The sequence below is a fragment of the Benincasa hispida genome, chromosome 2, assembly GCF_027475165.1.
Source record: "Benincasa hispida cultivar pf3 chromosome 2, pf3_genome.v1.1, whole genome shotgun sequence".
In the NCBI taxonomy this organism is placed as follows: domain Eukaryota; kingdom Viridiplantae; phylum Streptophyta; class Magnoliopsida; order Cucurbitales; family Cucurbitaceae; genus Benincasa; species Benincasa hispida.
In genome coordinates this window covers 60298432-60315509 of record NC_143479.1, presented here as the reverse complement: position 1 = coordinate 60315509, position 17078 = coordinate 60298432, and the positions used below count along the sequence as shown (strand labels likewise).

Here is a 17078-nt window from a genome sequence, read left to right as displayed (position 1 = left end):
TGAAATTTGGCATCGATATGCTTAGACCGTTCGTGATGAGATGGATTCTTCACAAGATGAATAGCACTCTGGCTATCACAACGGACGATAGGAATGAACTCCTGCGAGAACAACTCACCAACTATCCTTTTCAACCGCATGCCTCTCCCTTGCTCCCCTGACGGCGACGATTTTCTTTCAGCGGCTGCGTTTATTCTTCAGCAAAAAAGTTAGGTTCAGAAACTCTCACAGTTGGTTGATTTTGCAAGAATCTTTATGAGAAATCTTCGAATCTTGCTGTTGATGTCCAAAAATACTAGAAACGAAAGGTACCAACTCTAAAGTCATGCTTAAAAAAGAAATTTTAAGTTCATTCAAGCCCACTACGTCAAGTCCAAACAACGAAAGGTACCAAATCAAACTACGTCAAGTCCATGATTCATTGTAGTAGATCAATTATCAGCAATATAAAGATGGTAAGAATTAGAACTTCATCTCCAATGGGAGAATTGGGTTGAAGCATTCCCCCATCAACTCTCATGAACCACAACTTCTACATTTTTCGTGCCAGTGATATTATTTGAAACATAACAAATTAGAAAAAAAAAAAAGTCCCATGTTACTAAAATTTTCCATCAGTAGGCATAATTCCTAACAAGCCAAAAAGAAATACATTTTCAACATACATCAATATACAAGTTAAACACATGAGAAAGAGAAACTAAATCAAGAACTAGTTATAACAACAATGTCCAACATAAAAATTACCAACTTAGCTAAAGATCTATGAAATGCAAGTAAAAACGACAGGAAAAAAAATGAAAACCAATTAAAAGAAAAAACAGTACCTTATCCTTTTTGCCACTCTTTCTCACTTTGACTCTCCCTCTAAAAACAAGGGGAGAAAAATCGCTAGGATTTCGTTTGAGAGGGAGAATACTTAACAAAGCGGGAAGAATAAAAACTGAGGCTCTAAAAAATGAATCCTAAAACTTGACAATTTTTTAAATGTCAAGTATTTTGTCAGCGTGAAAAAAAACCAAAAAATTCCCTACCTCCATTTTTTTTTATATATTTTCTTGATGTTTTTTCTTTAAAAATCACCTATTACTTAACATTTTCTCATAAAAACGTCAAGCATTTAAAATTGCAAATGTCGAGTATTTAATTGTTCTTGACGTTTATAAAGTGTCAAGTAAAAATGGAATGAAAAAAAATTTGGAAATTGCTACCAACCTCCGCTTTTTTTTCATTATTCATGACGTTTTTCATCAAATCTACATGTTACTTCGCGTTTTTTACTGAAAAGTTCCAAGCATCAAGTAATGTAGTTTTTGTAGTAGTGAAAGATGTCATATTACCTAATTTGACCCTCAAAACCACTATGGAAAAGAAATTGAGATCTTAAATAAGTGTGGTACTTACCTGAAATAGTATGATGATGTTCGAGTTCTAATTTTCCTTTTTAGTTATTGGAGTAATTTTATTGGATAACACTTTTAATAATTAAGTATGTAACAACATTTTTAAATAATCGCAAATATAACAAAATTTATCATTGATAGAATCTATGGTCCAATGATATGGTTTATCACTAATAGACCCCTATTTATGATATGGTCTAATCACTGGTAGATTTTGAAAGCAAAATCTATTGATATAGTTGCACATTCTTTCATATTTTGCTATATTTACAAATACTTTGGGTATGTTTGCTATATTTGTGATTGCCTCATATGTTTGTTATTGCTTATGTGTAGCAAACAAAATGATACAGAAGAAAGTGAATATTTCATGTTAGTTTTTTTTTTTAAATTATTATTATCATTATTTTTGTGAGTTTAATATGCCTCGTGGTAGAAAATTCTTCACTTTTCGTCTTTCAAAAAGGTGGAGTAATATCTCGATAGTTGTATTATAAGGTTGACAAAAATCCCTACGGGGTCAGATCGGGGCGAGTACCCTGTTTGACTAGGGAGGAGGTCAAACTGGGGACCCAAAATGGGGATGGGGAGCATATCGCTCCGCCCCTAACCCCGACCCCGCCCCAAATATATATATAACAGTAGCTTAAATTAAGCTACTGTTTTTATTATTTCTTTTTAATTTTATTTCATATATACGTATGTATGTATATATATATACGTATGTATGTATAGATATATACACGTATGTATGTATAGATATATATGTATGTATATATATCTGTATATATACATATATATATATATATATGTATATATATAAAATAGTAGCTAAATTACTGTTTTTATTTTTTTATTTTTTTTAATTTTTTTCATAATATAATTAACTTTTAACTTTTTATTAAATTTTAAAATAAAGAATTGTTAAAATATTTTTTTATTATTAAATTAAATAAATAAAACAATGATTATACTAACTTCTTACCTAAAAAGTATATCATTTCAATATAAATATAAAAAAAAATATTGATTTTAAATAAAAAAAAGAAAAAGAAAAACTAATGGATGGAGAATTTTTCTCCGCGAGGACCTGATCCCCGAACAAGGATTCTCCAACTCCGACCTTGACTCCTTAAAACGAGGAATGGGACGGGAACGAGGATTAAAAATCTCCGCAGAGACGGGGATGGGGAGTACATCCCCAGCCCCGGCCCACTCCGTTGCCAACCATATTGTGTTAGGCTTATGTTAAGCTTAAATTCCATGTTTTATAGAAAATTATCTACTGGATTGTGGAAATTTCTTACCTTCGGAGTAAATTTGATATCTATCTTTTTAACTTTGCTCCTTGTTTGTGTAATGCCCTTGCTGATTCAAAAGCTAAATTTGCTAAAATCTGAGAATGAGAGTTGTATGTGGCCGGAAAGTTTTCCTCTTGTTTTTCTTTGTTTTACACTTAACGATATTGTTTCTCCTTTGTCCTTTACGGGCTTAATAATATGAAGTATTATGTTCAAAAAATAGAAAATTTATCTTGTTTACAATAGAAAAGGTTAGAAATGTATATAATTACAAAAATTTGTTTCAATGTTACTTGGAATATATTGGAAATGAAAAGGAAATAAAAATTTACTAGTAAAATATCTCAATCTTGATTTATTAATATGAAAAAAAAAAATCGATAAGTTTAGTATTTTTTCCCCTCATTTCTTATGAGATATTTAACAAATTGGTCACATTCAAAAAATTAAAAATCCTAAAGAAACAAATAGAGGGTTAGGAAAAAATATAAAAAAAAATTTCATCAGTTAACTCAAATAGCTTTTATATGCTTTTCCTTAGTCACTATCTTGAAATATATATAATTAAAACTATGGACTAAAACATATTTTCAGCACCTACAAAAACTATAATTTTAGTTTAAATTACTTTAAATTAGCTTTTAATGTTAAAATTATATTCACTACTTATTTAAAGAAAATAAGTATTTTTAATTTGATGTTGGTGGTAAAAAAAAAAAAAAAAAAAAAAAAAAAAAAAATGAAAATTAAAAAAAAAAAAATTGATGTTAATTTCAGACATGGGCCATTTGTCCTCAACTTGTACAATATTATTGGCCACAGTTAATTCCTACAGTTTAAATGGTTGTCTTTAGTTGTTGGAAGATAAATTCATATTCTGCCATATTGTTTTCAATAAATGGGTTGGTTTTTAGGACTTAATTTTATAATTATTGTAAGTGGACAAAATACATATTTATTTTGAATCTTGATTCATGAGTTATTGTTCAGCAGTGGCTCAATGGGGTGACCCAATTATATATATAGTTTCCCATTCATCATATAATATATATATATATATATATGCCTGATTTTGAATGAGGTTGAAAATTCCCGATAAAATGAAGAATTTGAGAGGAAGCGTGAAAATGTTTCTCCCCAATGACTAAACAGGGACGAAGACTTTTTTTTTCCGGTTTAACGATTAATTAATTGATTAATTATATTAGACTGTTAATCATTTATTTTAGACTTGTGTCTAATTAAACTTTTCATGTGATAAAATTGTTACATCTTACCTAAATAATTTTAAAGATATCATATTTTCACATAAATTCTTATAATATCATCAACTTATACTATTAATTTCGATGTTAGAGATTTGATTCCTTCACTTTACATATTGTTTGGAAAAAAAAAATGTGAGGGAGAATTTGAATCTCTAACTTTTTGATTGATGATATACGTTTTAACCAACATCCACTTGAAAAGTTTTTAATTGAATGTGTTTTCAGTTGGACTATTATATACCATCTGAATAATAATTTAGATTTAATAATTAAAATGAATTTAGTTCAATGGAAGTAAAATCTTTTTGGTTTGATTTTTTTCAGCTCAATATTATACTAGAAAATACATAGATTTGATTTAACCTAGAGACAAGGAATGGATAGTTGCATTTAATGAAATTCAGTTTGTTGCACTACTTTTGTGGCTTTTAACTTTTACATTAAAAAAAAAAAAGGGACTCAAATAAATCATATCACACACAAATGTTTAATTTAAGATCTTTATAATGATTCTATGCATGTGACATTAAATATGGCAATTAATATGCTACAAGACCATTATTTAATTTGTGAACCTTATAGCTTCCATATATAATTGAAATTTTATTTAATTTTGAGCTTTCTATGGGCTGAACAAATATTCATGCCAAAGAGATATGGATAATAAACGAAAAATGTTTTTTTTTTTAAAAAAAAATAAACATTGGAATTCTAAGCTTTGCCAATGGATAAAATATTCTGAGAATATAATCATTTTCAAATGGTGCTTTACTTTAATTTGTGTGTATATATATTGAATCACTTTTTTGAGAAATTCCCCATCTTTTAAACTAATACATATATATGGAATAATTCACTTTATGTGCTATATTTACATTCAATTTGTAGCATTATTCAGATTCTAACAATGAAACAATGTTAGGCAATAGAATTCAAGGTGTGATCAAGAAAAAAAGATGAATAATATCTTAGTTTTGTTTAACACATCTATGTCTTAATTCTATGAACTTGAAAGTATATGATATAAGAGATTCTTTAGATATATATATATAATTTGCCTTTTGCTTTTACTTTTCAAAAATATTTTTAAGAACCATGCTTGAGTTGACCTAAAAGTGATTCACAAAACCCATTTTTGTTTTTTTTTTTTTTTCTAAGAAAGAAATATTTTCATTAATTATATATAGTTAAGATTATTATTCATATAAATAAATGGGGGAAGAAAATAAGAGAAAAATTATATAGTCTATTTTTCTTTAAAAACTATTATATCTTTGACAAATCTTAAAAGTAGTAATTTGACAAAATTACGGAGTCACGAAATATTGATTAGTATTGATTTGAGTATAATTTAATTCATTAAAACATGATAGGGATGTTAGATATTTGAATCATCTATTTTCATATGTTGAATTCAAGAAGTTGATTAAATTTAACATCGTAAAAATTATGGGATAGGTGAACAAGTCTATAAAGGGGATTGCCTAGATAACATCTAGTAATATAGTGTCATGTGACAATTTAAAAAAATATATTGATTTTTTAATTTTATTTTTAATGTATAAAAAAAAGAACATTGGATTAGGTGCAACATTGTTCTAAAAAAAAATCACAAATTTAATTTAAATATATAATATGAAGGGTAGTAATTAATCATATTTCCAATATCTCACCCAATTCTAACAATTTTCTCTTTTGATCCTTTAACTTTCAATTTCATTTTTTTTTAAAAAAGAAATTTGGTCAATGTAAAACTACCAAAAGGCTTATTTTTTAAAAAAAAAAAAAAAATAGAAACGAAAATAAAGATCATCAAAGTTGAAAAACCAAAATTGTCTTTTGAAGGCTTAGGATTAAAACGAAGCAAACCTAGAATTTTAGGATCAGAATATGAATCTATGATTGTAACCTATACTTTTTAGTAAAACGAATAGTGTCTTACACCCACCAATTTATTATTCATATATGCTTAGGTTTAGATTGAGTTAATTCCCTATTTTAATATTAACTAAGTATTTAAAGCTTTCATGGATTATCGGCTTGTATTTACTCTCTTGACATTTGAGATTCGATCTGTCATTTGCTTAATTATTAATTATCATTATACACTTTCTCTCATAAGGTTGAGGTTCAATCCTCCATTTGTGGAATTGAGATAATTGTAAAAAATAACATAAAAAAATTTCTAGCTTTCATAATAGAATCCTTTTTTGCTAACTATTTTAATGGCTCATCGTACTACATCTCGACTAAGATTGATATCAAGACCAAAATAAAAACTTAAATTTAATTCGAATCACCAATTTTTTTTTCTTTGCTTCCTTAAGGGAATCTTGGCCAAGGTGACGATTGAGAATGAACAATAGTAGAGAAAAAGAAGTGACAATTTTAGCCAATTATTTGTACATTCTTGTGTGGTTGATTTCAGAAGGAGGGATGATTTATTCTCTTTCTATTTATCTTTCTATCAAAAAGAAAATCTAAAAAATTTCTAAAAATTTTGAAATATTACCTAGAAAGTCAACAATAAAATCTTAAAAATTTATATTCCATTAGTCTTAGTCTTTATTGTGACCGAGATTCTCACCAAGCTCAAAATTGATGGTTAAAACGTGTTATTTTAAAACTTTTATTTTGGTCAAAGAACATATTACTAAAATAATTGGCAAAAAAATTGCTATTTGTGAATAATATAATTGTTGTAAATTAAAAAGGAAAAAAATCCATTTGCTCGCCTTTGCTTTTGCATTAGCGATGAAAAAACCCAAAATTCTCACAGACTCGCCATGGAGCCTGATGCAACTGCAAGCCAAAGTCTTCTTACGCTGAATCAAACCCCGTTTCATTTTCCTCAAATTCTTCTGCAGAACAAAAATCATGAGATTATCTTTAATTTGGCTTTCAAATTTCAGTCCTCGGCGTTGTCATGGCGTGGTGATCAGCCTTGAAGAGAGGGACATGGCAGAGCATAAGAATATTTTCCCACATGCAACCAAAAATTGCAGCACAAACGGCGAGAAATTATTCGATATTCTTCTGATGAAAATGCCAGATAAACCCACGACATGCTTAATAATATGCAGCATATTCTCATTCTTTATCTTATAGAGAACGTTGATAAGTGGCCGTAGTGGGGAGCTAGGTATGTACAAATGGCTGCCTCCTTTTTGCCCATCAAGTGTTTGATAAAACGTCTGAATCATTTTTCAAATGTGATGGTTCCTCTGCCGATGCTATTCCTTCTTATATTCATATTCCTTTTATGTTTTTGCTTCTGCATCATCCACCCATTTGAATATTCCAGCATGTTTGAATATATATGAACAAATCTATATATATGGAAAGAAGCTGTTTGCTGTTCTACAGTGAATTCCCATGGAGGGGTTGGTCCAATTGTCTGGTTTCTTCAAGAGGAAGAACAATGCGCTTTCCTTTGTGAAGAAGGCCGTCAAGTTTCCAGAGCTGGCCAAAAGGTAGTTTTAACTTTTCCTCCCAACATGCAAGATCACTTGAAATTGTAGTGCTATAGACATTTTCAAAAAAGATTTTCTCTAATTTGTGACTTTTCTTTTCCTGTATTCTCTGTTCTCTTTTTAGGGTGGGGTTTGTTTTCAACTTCCAATTCAATCATTCCTTCATTCTTTTAACTCTTAAAGAATATAAGTTAATTAATTTTTCTGCTTTCATGAGCCTTTCCCACAATCTAGGTGTCTTGAACAAGTATGGTCTACCTGAAACTTCAAGTACTAGAAAACTCATTCCCATCAATGGTAACATTGGACGCAAAAGAACAGCACTTAATGTTTTGTCCTCTGACATTTCTACACCAAACATGGCCATGGAACTATTAGATCACTGGAATGATGAATATGAAGGGGTCATCATTAATTCAGAGAGCCTACCCTCTTCTGCAAACGCCTTCGCATCATCCCTCCGAGTATATCTCTTCAAATGGAGACCCAAGGTCTGAAAAAAAGTGCTCTTTTTCTTTTTAATACCATCGTGTCCCTAAACAAGTTTTTTCCCATGCAGGGGAAAAAAGGGTGTGGCTCAAATTAGATACAGGCTGAACTAGTTTCTGTGGCTATTAATGTGAGATATTAACTGATATTTTGGTTTCACATTTCAATCACTGCAAAAGAAATGGCATCAGATTCTCCAATATGACCTTCCATATGGCTATTATTAGATATTCTAGATTTGTAATTTTCAGGAGGGGTTCAACTATCATCATGCTGGATTCCTGATTTGCCTTCCATGCTTCCTTCTGGCCCCTCCCATCATATTGGTGTTGCAGCATTCCTCATCAATGACAACGAGGAGGTACCTTTTTTCTTCTTTACATCTCATTTTCTCTCTCTGGTTAAAAGAATAAGATCCTTTTATATCCTTATTGATATGATATATTATCATTCAATATTCACTTTATACAGTGAGCAATTAGTTCGTGGGTGTTAACCCTTAAATCTGTGTAGTTTAAAGGTGAAAAGGTTAATTTGATCTAGCACATGTTTGGATTTTATAAAAGTATAAATATCTCAAGTCTCAATTTGTCTAAAATGTGTGCATTAAGTAGGATTAACAAAATCGTAGCTTTATAAGTAAGCTCACTTAACCCCAATTCCCAACTTCAAGTGATATGAACTTAATACGTGAGCTATATCATGTCTCTTTTAGGACTAAAATACAAACGAATTTGATTTTGAATGATATCAATACATGCACACACAGACGTTGCTCATATTTATAGATTATAAGTCTATATAACTTCTAGTTTAAATGCTTTTTCTTACGGTATGTTTAAGAAAAATGTTTTATATCTTTCTATGTTTGATAAAGATACTTTAAGTAGCTGTTCAGATGGTTGGTTTGGGCTATTTTAGCCTAACCCATGTTTGGCCCAATGACTTTGAAAACCGGTGACTAGGGTTAGCAACAAGGCGGGAGGGGGCTGGGGATGTACTCCCCATCTTCGTTCCCGCGGGGATTTTTAACCCCGTCCCCGCCCCATTCCCCATTTTGAGAAGTCGGGGTCAAGGAATCCCCGTTCGGGGATCGGGTCTCCGAGGAGAAAAATTCTCCGCCCATTAGTTTCTCGTTTCAATTTTTTTTTATTTAAAATCACTAATTTTTTGTATTTCTATTAAAATTCTTGAAAAAGTTAGGGAAGAAAAAGAAAACACCAGAGTTATGTGGAAAACCTTAGACTAGGGAGAAAAAACCACGATAAGAGTTTTTTATTTTTAATTCAGATACACAGTACACAATACAGGAACAGGTATAAATAACCAAACAATGAGAAACCCTAGACTGATAAAAGACAAAAACGCCCTTAGGGCTAAAATATAATTTCAACACTCCCCCTCAAGGTGGGGCAGATGTCAATGAGATCCAACTTGCTAATACAGGTGTCAAAAGTCTGTCTGGGTAACCCTTTGGTGAGAATATCCGCAACTTGTTGGCTGGACGGAACGTAAGGAATGCAAATGCTACCATTATCCAGTTTTTCTTTGATGAAGTGTCGGTCAATCTGAACGTGTTTGGTTCTATCATGTTGAACCGGATTGTTTGCAATATTAATGGCAGCCTTGTTATCGCAGTAAAGTCTCATCAGGTCATGACTTTCTTGATGTAAATCTACCATAACCTTCTTCAACCAAATCTCTTCACACATACCTAAGCTCATAGCCCTGTATTCGGCTTCGGCACTACTTCTAGCCACGATGCCTTGCTTCTTACTTCTCTAGGTAACTAAGTTTCCCCACACAAAGGTATAGTATCCTGAGGTAGATTTCCTATCTGTAACATAACCGGCCCAGTCAGAATCTGTGTAGGCCTCGATACTTCTTTTATCATGCTTTCTAAAAACCAAGCCCTTTCCAGGAGAAGACTTCAGATACCTCAGGATCCGTGTGACTGCCTCCATGTGTCTTTCATACGGAGCCTGCATGAACTGATTGACCAAGCTAATTGCATATGATATATCAGGTCTGGTATGTGACAGATATATCAGTTTCCCCACAAGCCGTTGATATCTCTCTTTGTTTACAGGAACATCATCTGCTGGCTCTATCAGATTGAGGTTGGCTTCTACAGGTGTATCTACAGGTTTACACCCTGTCATTCCAGTCTCTTTCAACAAATCGAGTGTGTATTTCCTCTGAGACACGGAGATCCGTTCTACTGATCTTGCTACCTCCATTCCTAGGAAATATCTCAAGGTACCGAGATCTTTTATCTCAAACTCATCTGCCATTCGTCGTTTCAACCTGTCAATCTTTGCTGAATCATCTCCTGACAGTATAATATCGTCAACATAGACAATCAAGCCCGCTATTTTTCCTTGTGCTGACTTCTTAGTGAACAAGGTGTAATCTGAATGCCCTTGAAAAAACCCTTGAGATTTAACAAAGGTGGTGAATCGATTGAATCGAACCAAGCTCTAGGGGACTGCTTCAGGCCATACAAGGATTTTTTAATTTGTACACCTGATTGCCAGACTGTGCTTCAAAACCTGGCAGTGGATTCATATAAACCTCTTCTTCCAGTTCACCATTCAGGAACGCATTTTTCACATCCAATTGATGGAGAGGCCAGTCTTGATTAACAGCCACAGAAAGGAGGACACGAATAGTGTTAAGTTTTGCCACAAGTGAGAAGATTTCTGAGTAATCCACTCCATACGTCTGAGTGAATCCTTTTGCAACCAATCTGGCCTTATATCTGTCGAGAGTTCCACCTGACTTGTATTTGACAGTAAAAACCCACTTAGACCCTACGGTTTTGTGACCTCTCGGAAGACTAGCAAGATTCCACGTTTTGTTAGTCTCAAGGGCCCGCATTTCCTTCATAATTGCACCTCGCCATTCAGGAATTTCCAGAGCCTTGTGCACATTGCCTGGAATTATCACATTATCTAGGTTGGTGGTGAAAGCTCTAAATCTCGTAGACAAGTTACTGTAAGACAAAAAACTTGTCATAGAGTGTTTGGTGCATGACCTAGTACCTTTTCACAGAGCTATCGGCAAATCCAAGGTAGCATCAACCTCAATCTCATTGGTCTTGTCAATCTGTTGATCTGTACCCAACTGTTGTTCATTTTCAGTCCCCTGAGCACCACTTGGCACTTCATCACTGCCATCATCCCTGACTTCGCCTGAGTCCCCTATATCGCCTTCAACATACTCATTGTCATTATGACTAAGGGTATCTTGAACTTGAACCGGTTCCGGTTCTGACTCTTGAACACCATCCGGCGGAACAACAGGGGAAACAATTTCAGGAACTATTTCCTTTCGGAGATGCTTTCTATAGTAGGTTATCCAAGGTACTTGTTTTGTAGGGAGGATAGGTTCATTTGTTTCTGTTTCAGGGATAAGTTCAGGAAACAAGTCTAAGGGAACAAAGTAGGTGGAACTGTTAGCCTCTTCACTCGAAGTCTCCCCCAGAAGAGGACTAACGGGAAAGAAGGGTTTGTCCTCCAGAAATGTGACATCCATGGTGACAAAATATTTTCGAGAGGAAGGCTGAAAACACTTGTAGCCCTGTTGATGGAACGGATACCCAAAAAGACACATTTTTGGGCCCTAGGAGCAAATTTACTTTGGTGAGGACCATGATTATGGACAAACATGGTGCACCCAAAAACTCTAAGAGGAACATTAGGAAAAGGCGAGTGGAAGAGATGGATTCTTTAAAATGTTCTAAGGGGGTTTGGAATTTGAGTACACGGGAGGGCATCCGATTTATGAAATGAGCTGCAGTAAGAACAACATCCCTCCATAGATACAAGGGTAATGATGTAGGTATCATGAGGGATCGGGCTACTTCAATGAGGTGGCAATTTTTCTGTTCGGCCACCCCATTTTGCTGAGGTGTATAGGCACAGGAATTTTGGTGGACAATTCCTTTAGAGTTTAAGAACTCACGAAGGGTTTGATTAACAAATTCACGCCCATTGTCACTTCGAAGAATGGTGATTGTGGTATTGAACTGGGTTTCGACGGTGGTGTAAAACTGTTGAAAGACCGTCGTCACTTCAGACTTGTTGTAAGAAGAAACACCCATGTAAGATGAGTGTGATCATCGATGAAGGTAACGAACCACCGTTTACCTGATACCATTATGACATTCGAAGGGCCCCAAACGTCACTATGTATCAGGTGGAAAACCCGGGAAGGTTTGTAGGGTTGTGAGGTAAAAGACGCCCTAGGCTGCTTAGCACGGATACAAACATCACACGACAAAGATGACACATTCACATTACAAAATAAATGGGGAAATAGATATCTCATATAATGAAAGGGATGTTCAAGACGAAAATGCCATAATAAGAAATCAGTTTCAGAAATAGTAAGAGAAGACAGTAAACAAGTGCTAGATAAACTCCTAAAAGAAGCATCTTTGGAAAGAAAATAGAGCCCCCTATTGTGCCGGGCAGTGCCAATCATCTTCCCTGAGCTCAGGTCCTGAAACGAAATATTATTTGGTGAGAACACAACTTTGCAGTTCAAATCTTTGGTTAACTTACTGATTGATAGCAAATTATACGATATTTTTGGCACATGTAAGACATTATGCAAAATCAGTCCTTGAATTGGGGATAAGTGGCCCTTTCCTGCAACGGGGGCAAATGACCCATCTGCTTCTTATTCTCTCATTTCCAGCACTTGGATAATAGGAGAGGAATTGGTCAGATGATCCAGTTAGATGGTCTGTTGCTCTGGAATCAAGGATCCAGGATTCATCTCCCTCAGCAAAGAAACTAAAGGAATGGGGAGTACTTGACTATGCAATATTGTCGATTCCGACTGTACCTGGATCCACCTGCCTCGTCCCTAGAGGGGCACCATCAACTGCTTCACTAACGAAGGCTCGACCGGACTTAGATTTATCGTTCGGAGGACGCCGCTTGCCATTTGGAGGTCGGCATGTAATTTCCAGCATTGATCTTTCGTATACCATGGTTTCTTGCAATGCTCACAAATTGGAGGGTTCTTTCCATTCTGTTTGTCATTTTCTGAACCCGATGACTTGACTCCAAACGCAGCAGAGTCCAGGGTATTAGGCGTTGTACCATTCATAGCGCTGGTTCGATCTTCTTCCAATCTGACCTTTGAGCAAACTTCCATCAGGGACGACATTGGCCTTTGTCCCAAAATTTGGCTCCGAACACCATCAAACTTCGAGTTTAAGCCAGCCAGAAAATCATAAACACGGTCAGCCTTCTCAATCTTCGAATACTGAACCCTATCAATTGGGCAATTCCAAACTATTTTTCGACATAGATCCATCTCTTGCCACAACAGTGATAATTTATTGAAATAGGATGTTACGTCGAGTGTCCCCTGCTTGCACTCATGCACCTGTTTTCTCAAGGTATAAATACGTAAAGCATTCTGTCTCTTCGAATAAAGTTTCTGGACAACTTCCCAAATATCCCGAGCAGAAGCTGAGTAAAGAAGAGGCTTCCCGATCTGAGGCTCCATACTATTTATTAAAATTGAGCGAAGGAGAGAATCCTCCCCTTTCCATATCCGTTCCTGAGGATCCCCAGGGTTTGGTCTGGGTATTTCCCCTATTAGGTACCCGAACTTGTGTCGCCCCTCAAGAACCATCCTCACAGATTGTGACCAAGAAAAGTAATTCTGTCCATTAAGTTCTTCGCCAATAGAAATGCCTGCAGAATTGCCTATAAACCTATACATAATGTTTGTGAAAGGTAAAGTAGGGTAAATAGTTACCGAAGTATACCAGAACCCCTGGGTATGTATCTGGTAGAAAATTTGTTGATGGATTGGCCGAAGATCTAACGGCTGCCCCAAGTACAGAAATTTGTTGCTGAAGGTTTACCAGTTGCTGTTGAACACTAACAGTCCCACCATGAATCGTTGTAGGTATTTTCTGCCCATAGACCCCTGAAGATATCATTTCTGTCGGTGTGGGAAAACCAATGGGAGGAGCTGGCTGACCAGAGGGAAAATAGCGGGAGACAAGAATTTGCTGTAAGGGGTTCGGTTGGACCAGGTTCGACTGGGTCGGGTTCGGCTAAACCGGTTGGTTCAAGTGGTGTTGTAGGTTCTAGTAGACCGACATATCGAGCATATTCGGAGGGATCGGAAGACACGATGGGATCTGGTAGATCAGGAGATTGGGTGTGTTCAGAGGGTAGGAAGAGTCGGGTAATGCCGGAAGGGAAAAAACCGGAGGAAGGGAAGACGACTAATCTGGAAAATTTCCACCGGTGGGATTTGAAGCAAAATCGGGGTTGCGATCTGAAAAACCTGGCGGCTGGAATACAGAGGACGTCGAAGGCAGACGCTCGACGGATTTGGGCTGGACTAGCGACGGATGGTCGAGTCTCGACGGCAGCGGCGACACTGTGTTGAAGTCGTCGACAGCAGCGGTGGGGGTCCTCCGACGACAGTGACGGCTGGATCTATTAAGGCTAGTTGGATCTGAATCGGTCCAAGTAATGACTGTAGATATTGGTCGACGGTAGCCTTAATTTTAGCACTGTTAGAATTTTCTCTTGGAGTTCCATCCCCTACTAGAGTCAATGATTGAATCTCTTCTATTCCAGCGAGTTGTCATCACCATGCTCTGATACCATCTTGAAAAGTTAGGGAAGAAAAAGAAAACACCAGAGTTACGTGGAAAACCCTAGACTAGGGAGAAAAAAACCATGATAAGAGTTTTTTATTTTTAATTCACATACACAGTACACAATACAGGAACAGGTATAAATAACCAAACAATGAGAAACCCTAGACTGATAAAAGACAAAAACGCCCTTAGGGCTAAAATATAATTTCAACAAAAATGATACACTTTTTAGGTAACAAGCTAGTATTATTATTGTTTTATTTATTTAATTTAATAATAAAAAATGTTTTAACATTTCTTTATTTTAAAATTTAATAAAAAGTTAAAGTTAATTATATTTTGAAAAAAAAAATTTAAAAATAAAAACAGAAGCTGCGGGGACGGGGCGGGGATATGCTCCCCATCCCCAGTTCAGGGACCCATTTTGGGTCTCCAGTTTGACACCCCCCCCCCCCCCCCCCCCCCCCCCCCAAAGTCAGGGTAGGTACTTGCGGGGATTTTTGCCAACCCTACCGGTGACTTCATTTAGCAAGTTAGTGGATTTCATCTCTTTCGAATTTGTTTGGTTACACTACATTCAAAAGTAAGTGCATTAATTGCTAATATGTTTTGTTCTCTAACCATATAGTTTGAAAACTTTTGGACAATCATTTAAAATCGTTGTCCTGTTTGGAGCACTAAGTTGAGATATGATATCTGAAGTTCATATATTAATGAAGTTTATATATTTGTGGAGCTCATATGTTTGTGTTTAGGGTGCAGAGTTATTTGGTCGGAGTTCATATATTTGTGCTGTATTTTTACTTTCTCATGAATTTTTTAATTGGATCTCTCTCATCATCTTAGCAGCCAATGAAATGGCACTACATATTTTCAACAATTTCACTTTCAATTCTTCCAAAAGTTGGAGATTCATCAGAGAAATCTTCATTTTTCATTATTTCTTGCCAAAGAATGTTCCAAGAAAAAAAATCTCCATTTTATGAGTTTTTTTTTTTTTTTTTTGTGTTACATACTATTCAACTACATACGTATTTTTTCAAATATTATTAACACTCATTTTATATGTGAATTCAATTAAATAAAAATATATTTTACAAATTTCTACGTATAAATATTGCACTTAATGTAAACAAAATACTATTATTTATATAATTAACAATCCTACAACATACTTTGACGGTCATCAATCTTATAATAGTTGAAAGTGGTTGTCGAAGTTGATTATCAAAGATGATTTTTGTTGAAGTTTGTAGTTAGAGGTGGTTGTCAGTGCCTAAAGTTGGTCGCATGAAGGTGGTATTGGAGATTGTAGCAAGAATTTGTCGTCGGAGAAGGTTTTCAGGACCTGAAGTTAGTTGTCAAAGTTGGTCGCGCGAGGTGGTCATCAAAGTTGATCATTGAAGATGATTTTTGCCGAAGTTTGTAGTCGGGGGTGGTTGTCGGAGCTCGAAGCTGGTCGCATGAAGGTGGTATTGGAATTGGTTGTCGAAGTTTTGTCATTAGAGGCGGTTGTCGAAGCTCGAAGTTGATCGTCGGAGTTGTTCACTGAAAGGTGGTCATCAAAGTTGATTTTCATTAGAATTTGTAGTCGGACCCAAAAGTTGGTCGCATGAAGGTGGTATTAGAATTGGTTGTCGAAGTTTTTTCGTCGGAGGTAGTTGTCGAAGCCCGTAGTTGGTCGTTGGAGTTGCTCACTCGAAGTTGATTTTGTCGAAGCTTACGAAGGTGGTTTGTCTGAGTTGATCATTAGAGTTTGTTGTGGGAGGTGGTTTCCAGAGCTTGAAATTGGTTGTCGAAGTTTTCATCCGCGGTGGTTGTTGGAGCTCAGAGTTGGTTCTCGGAGTGTGGCCCCAATAGTCGCCGACAATGGCCGATGGGTGGAGCCATTAAAAACATAAGAAGTGAGAGTTGGGAGTTGGGGTGAGTTGGTATATACCAACTCAATATTTGGTCTACCAACTTTTGAGTTGGTATATTATACCAACTCAACTCCACCAACATTTAAAGTTGGTGGACCAAATATTGAGTTGGTATATACCAACTCAACTCAACTCATGTTGGTGAACCAAAAACCCCTTTGTAGATAATTCATCTTCGAAGTGTTTCTTCAAAAAGAGTTTTAAAATTTATTCAATTCTTTTATAATGTGTTCAATTGACTAGTTTATTTTTTTTATTATTTATTTCTTTATTTAATTTAAATGAACACCTTCAAAAGAAGCTATACTAAACACCTAAGAAGCACGAACACGAATACGGATACAAGATACGAATATGATATGATACGACGATATGCCAATTTCTAAAAAACTAAGATACGGATACGTTGAAGCGCAACTATGCGTATAAACTAAAATTTTTCCCATGCGGCGTCAAGGCAACCTTGACCAACTTAGAATTTGCACCAATTTTTCCCTAAATAGGAACCTACTAAGTCTCTCGAACTCTAGAGTGGATTTTGTGGCTAACTCACGTTTAGAAGGGATTAAGAGAGTACAC

General features: G+C 35.2%; 1 protein-coding gene and 1 pseudogene across 1 annotated transcript; one reads left to right on the top strand and one right to left on the bottom strand.

The window, feature by feature from the left end:
- Positions 1 to 6588: 6588 nt before the first annotated feature.
- LOC150038052 (nudix hydrolase 8-like) lies at positions 6589 to 8430 on the top strand (annotated as a pseudogene).
- Positions 8431 to 12809: 4379 nt separating this feature from the next.
- Positions 12810 to 13679, bottom strand: LOC150038051 (uncharacterized). Its single transcript, XM_090311123.1, has one exon. It carries the CDS (start codon positions 13677 to 13679, stop codon positions 12810 to 12812), a length of 870 nt encoding a protein of 289 aa, XP_090167249.1.
- Between the last annotated feature and the right edge of the window lie 3399 nt (positions 13680 to 17078).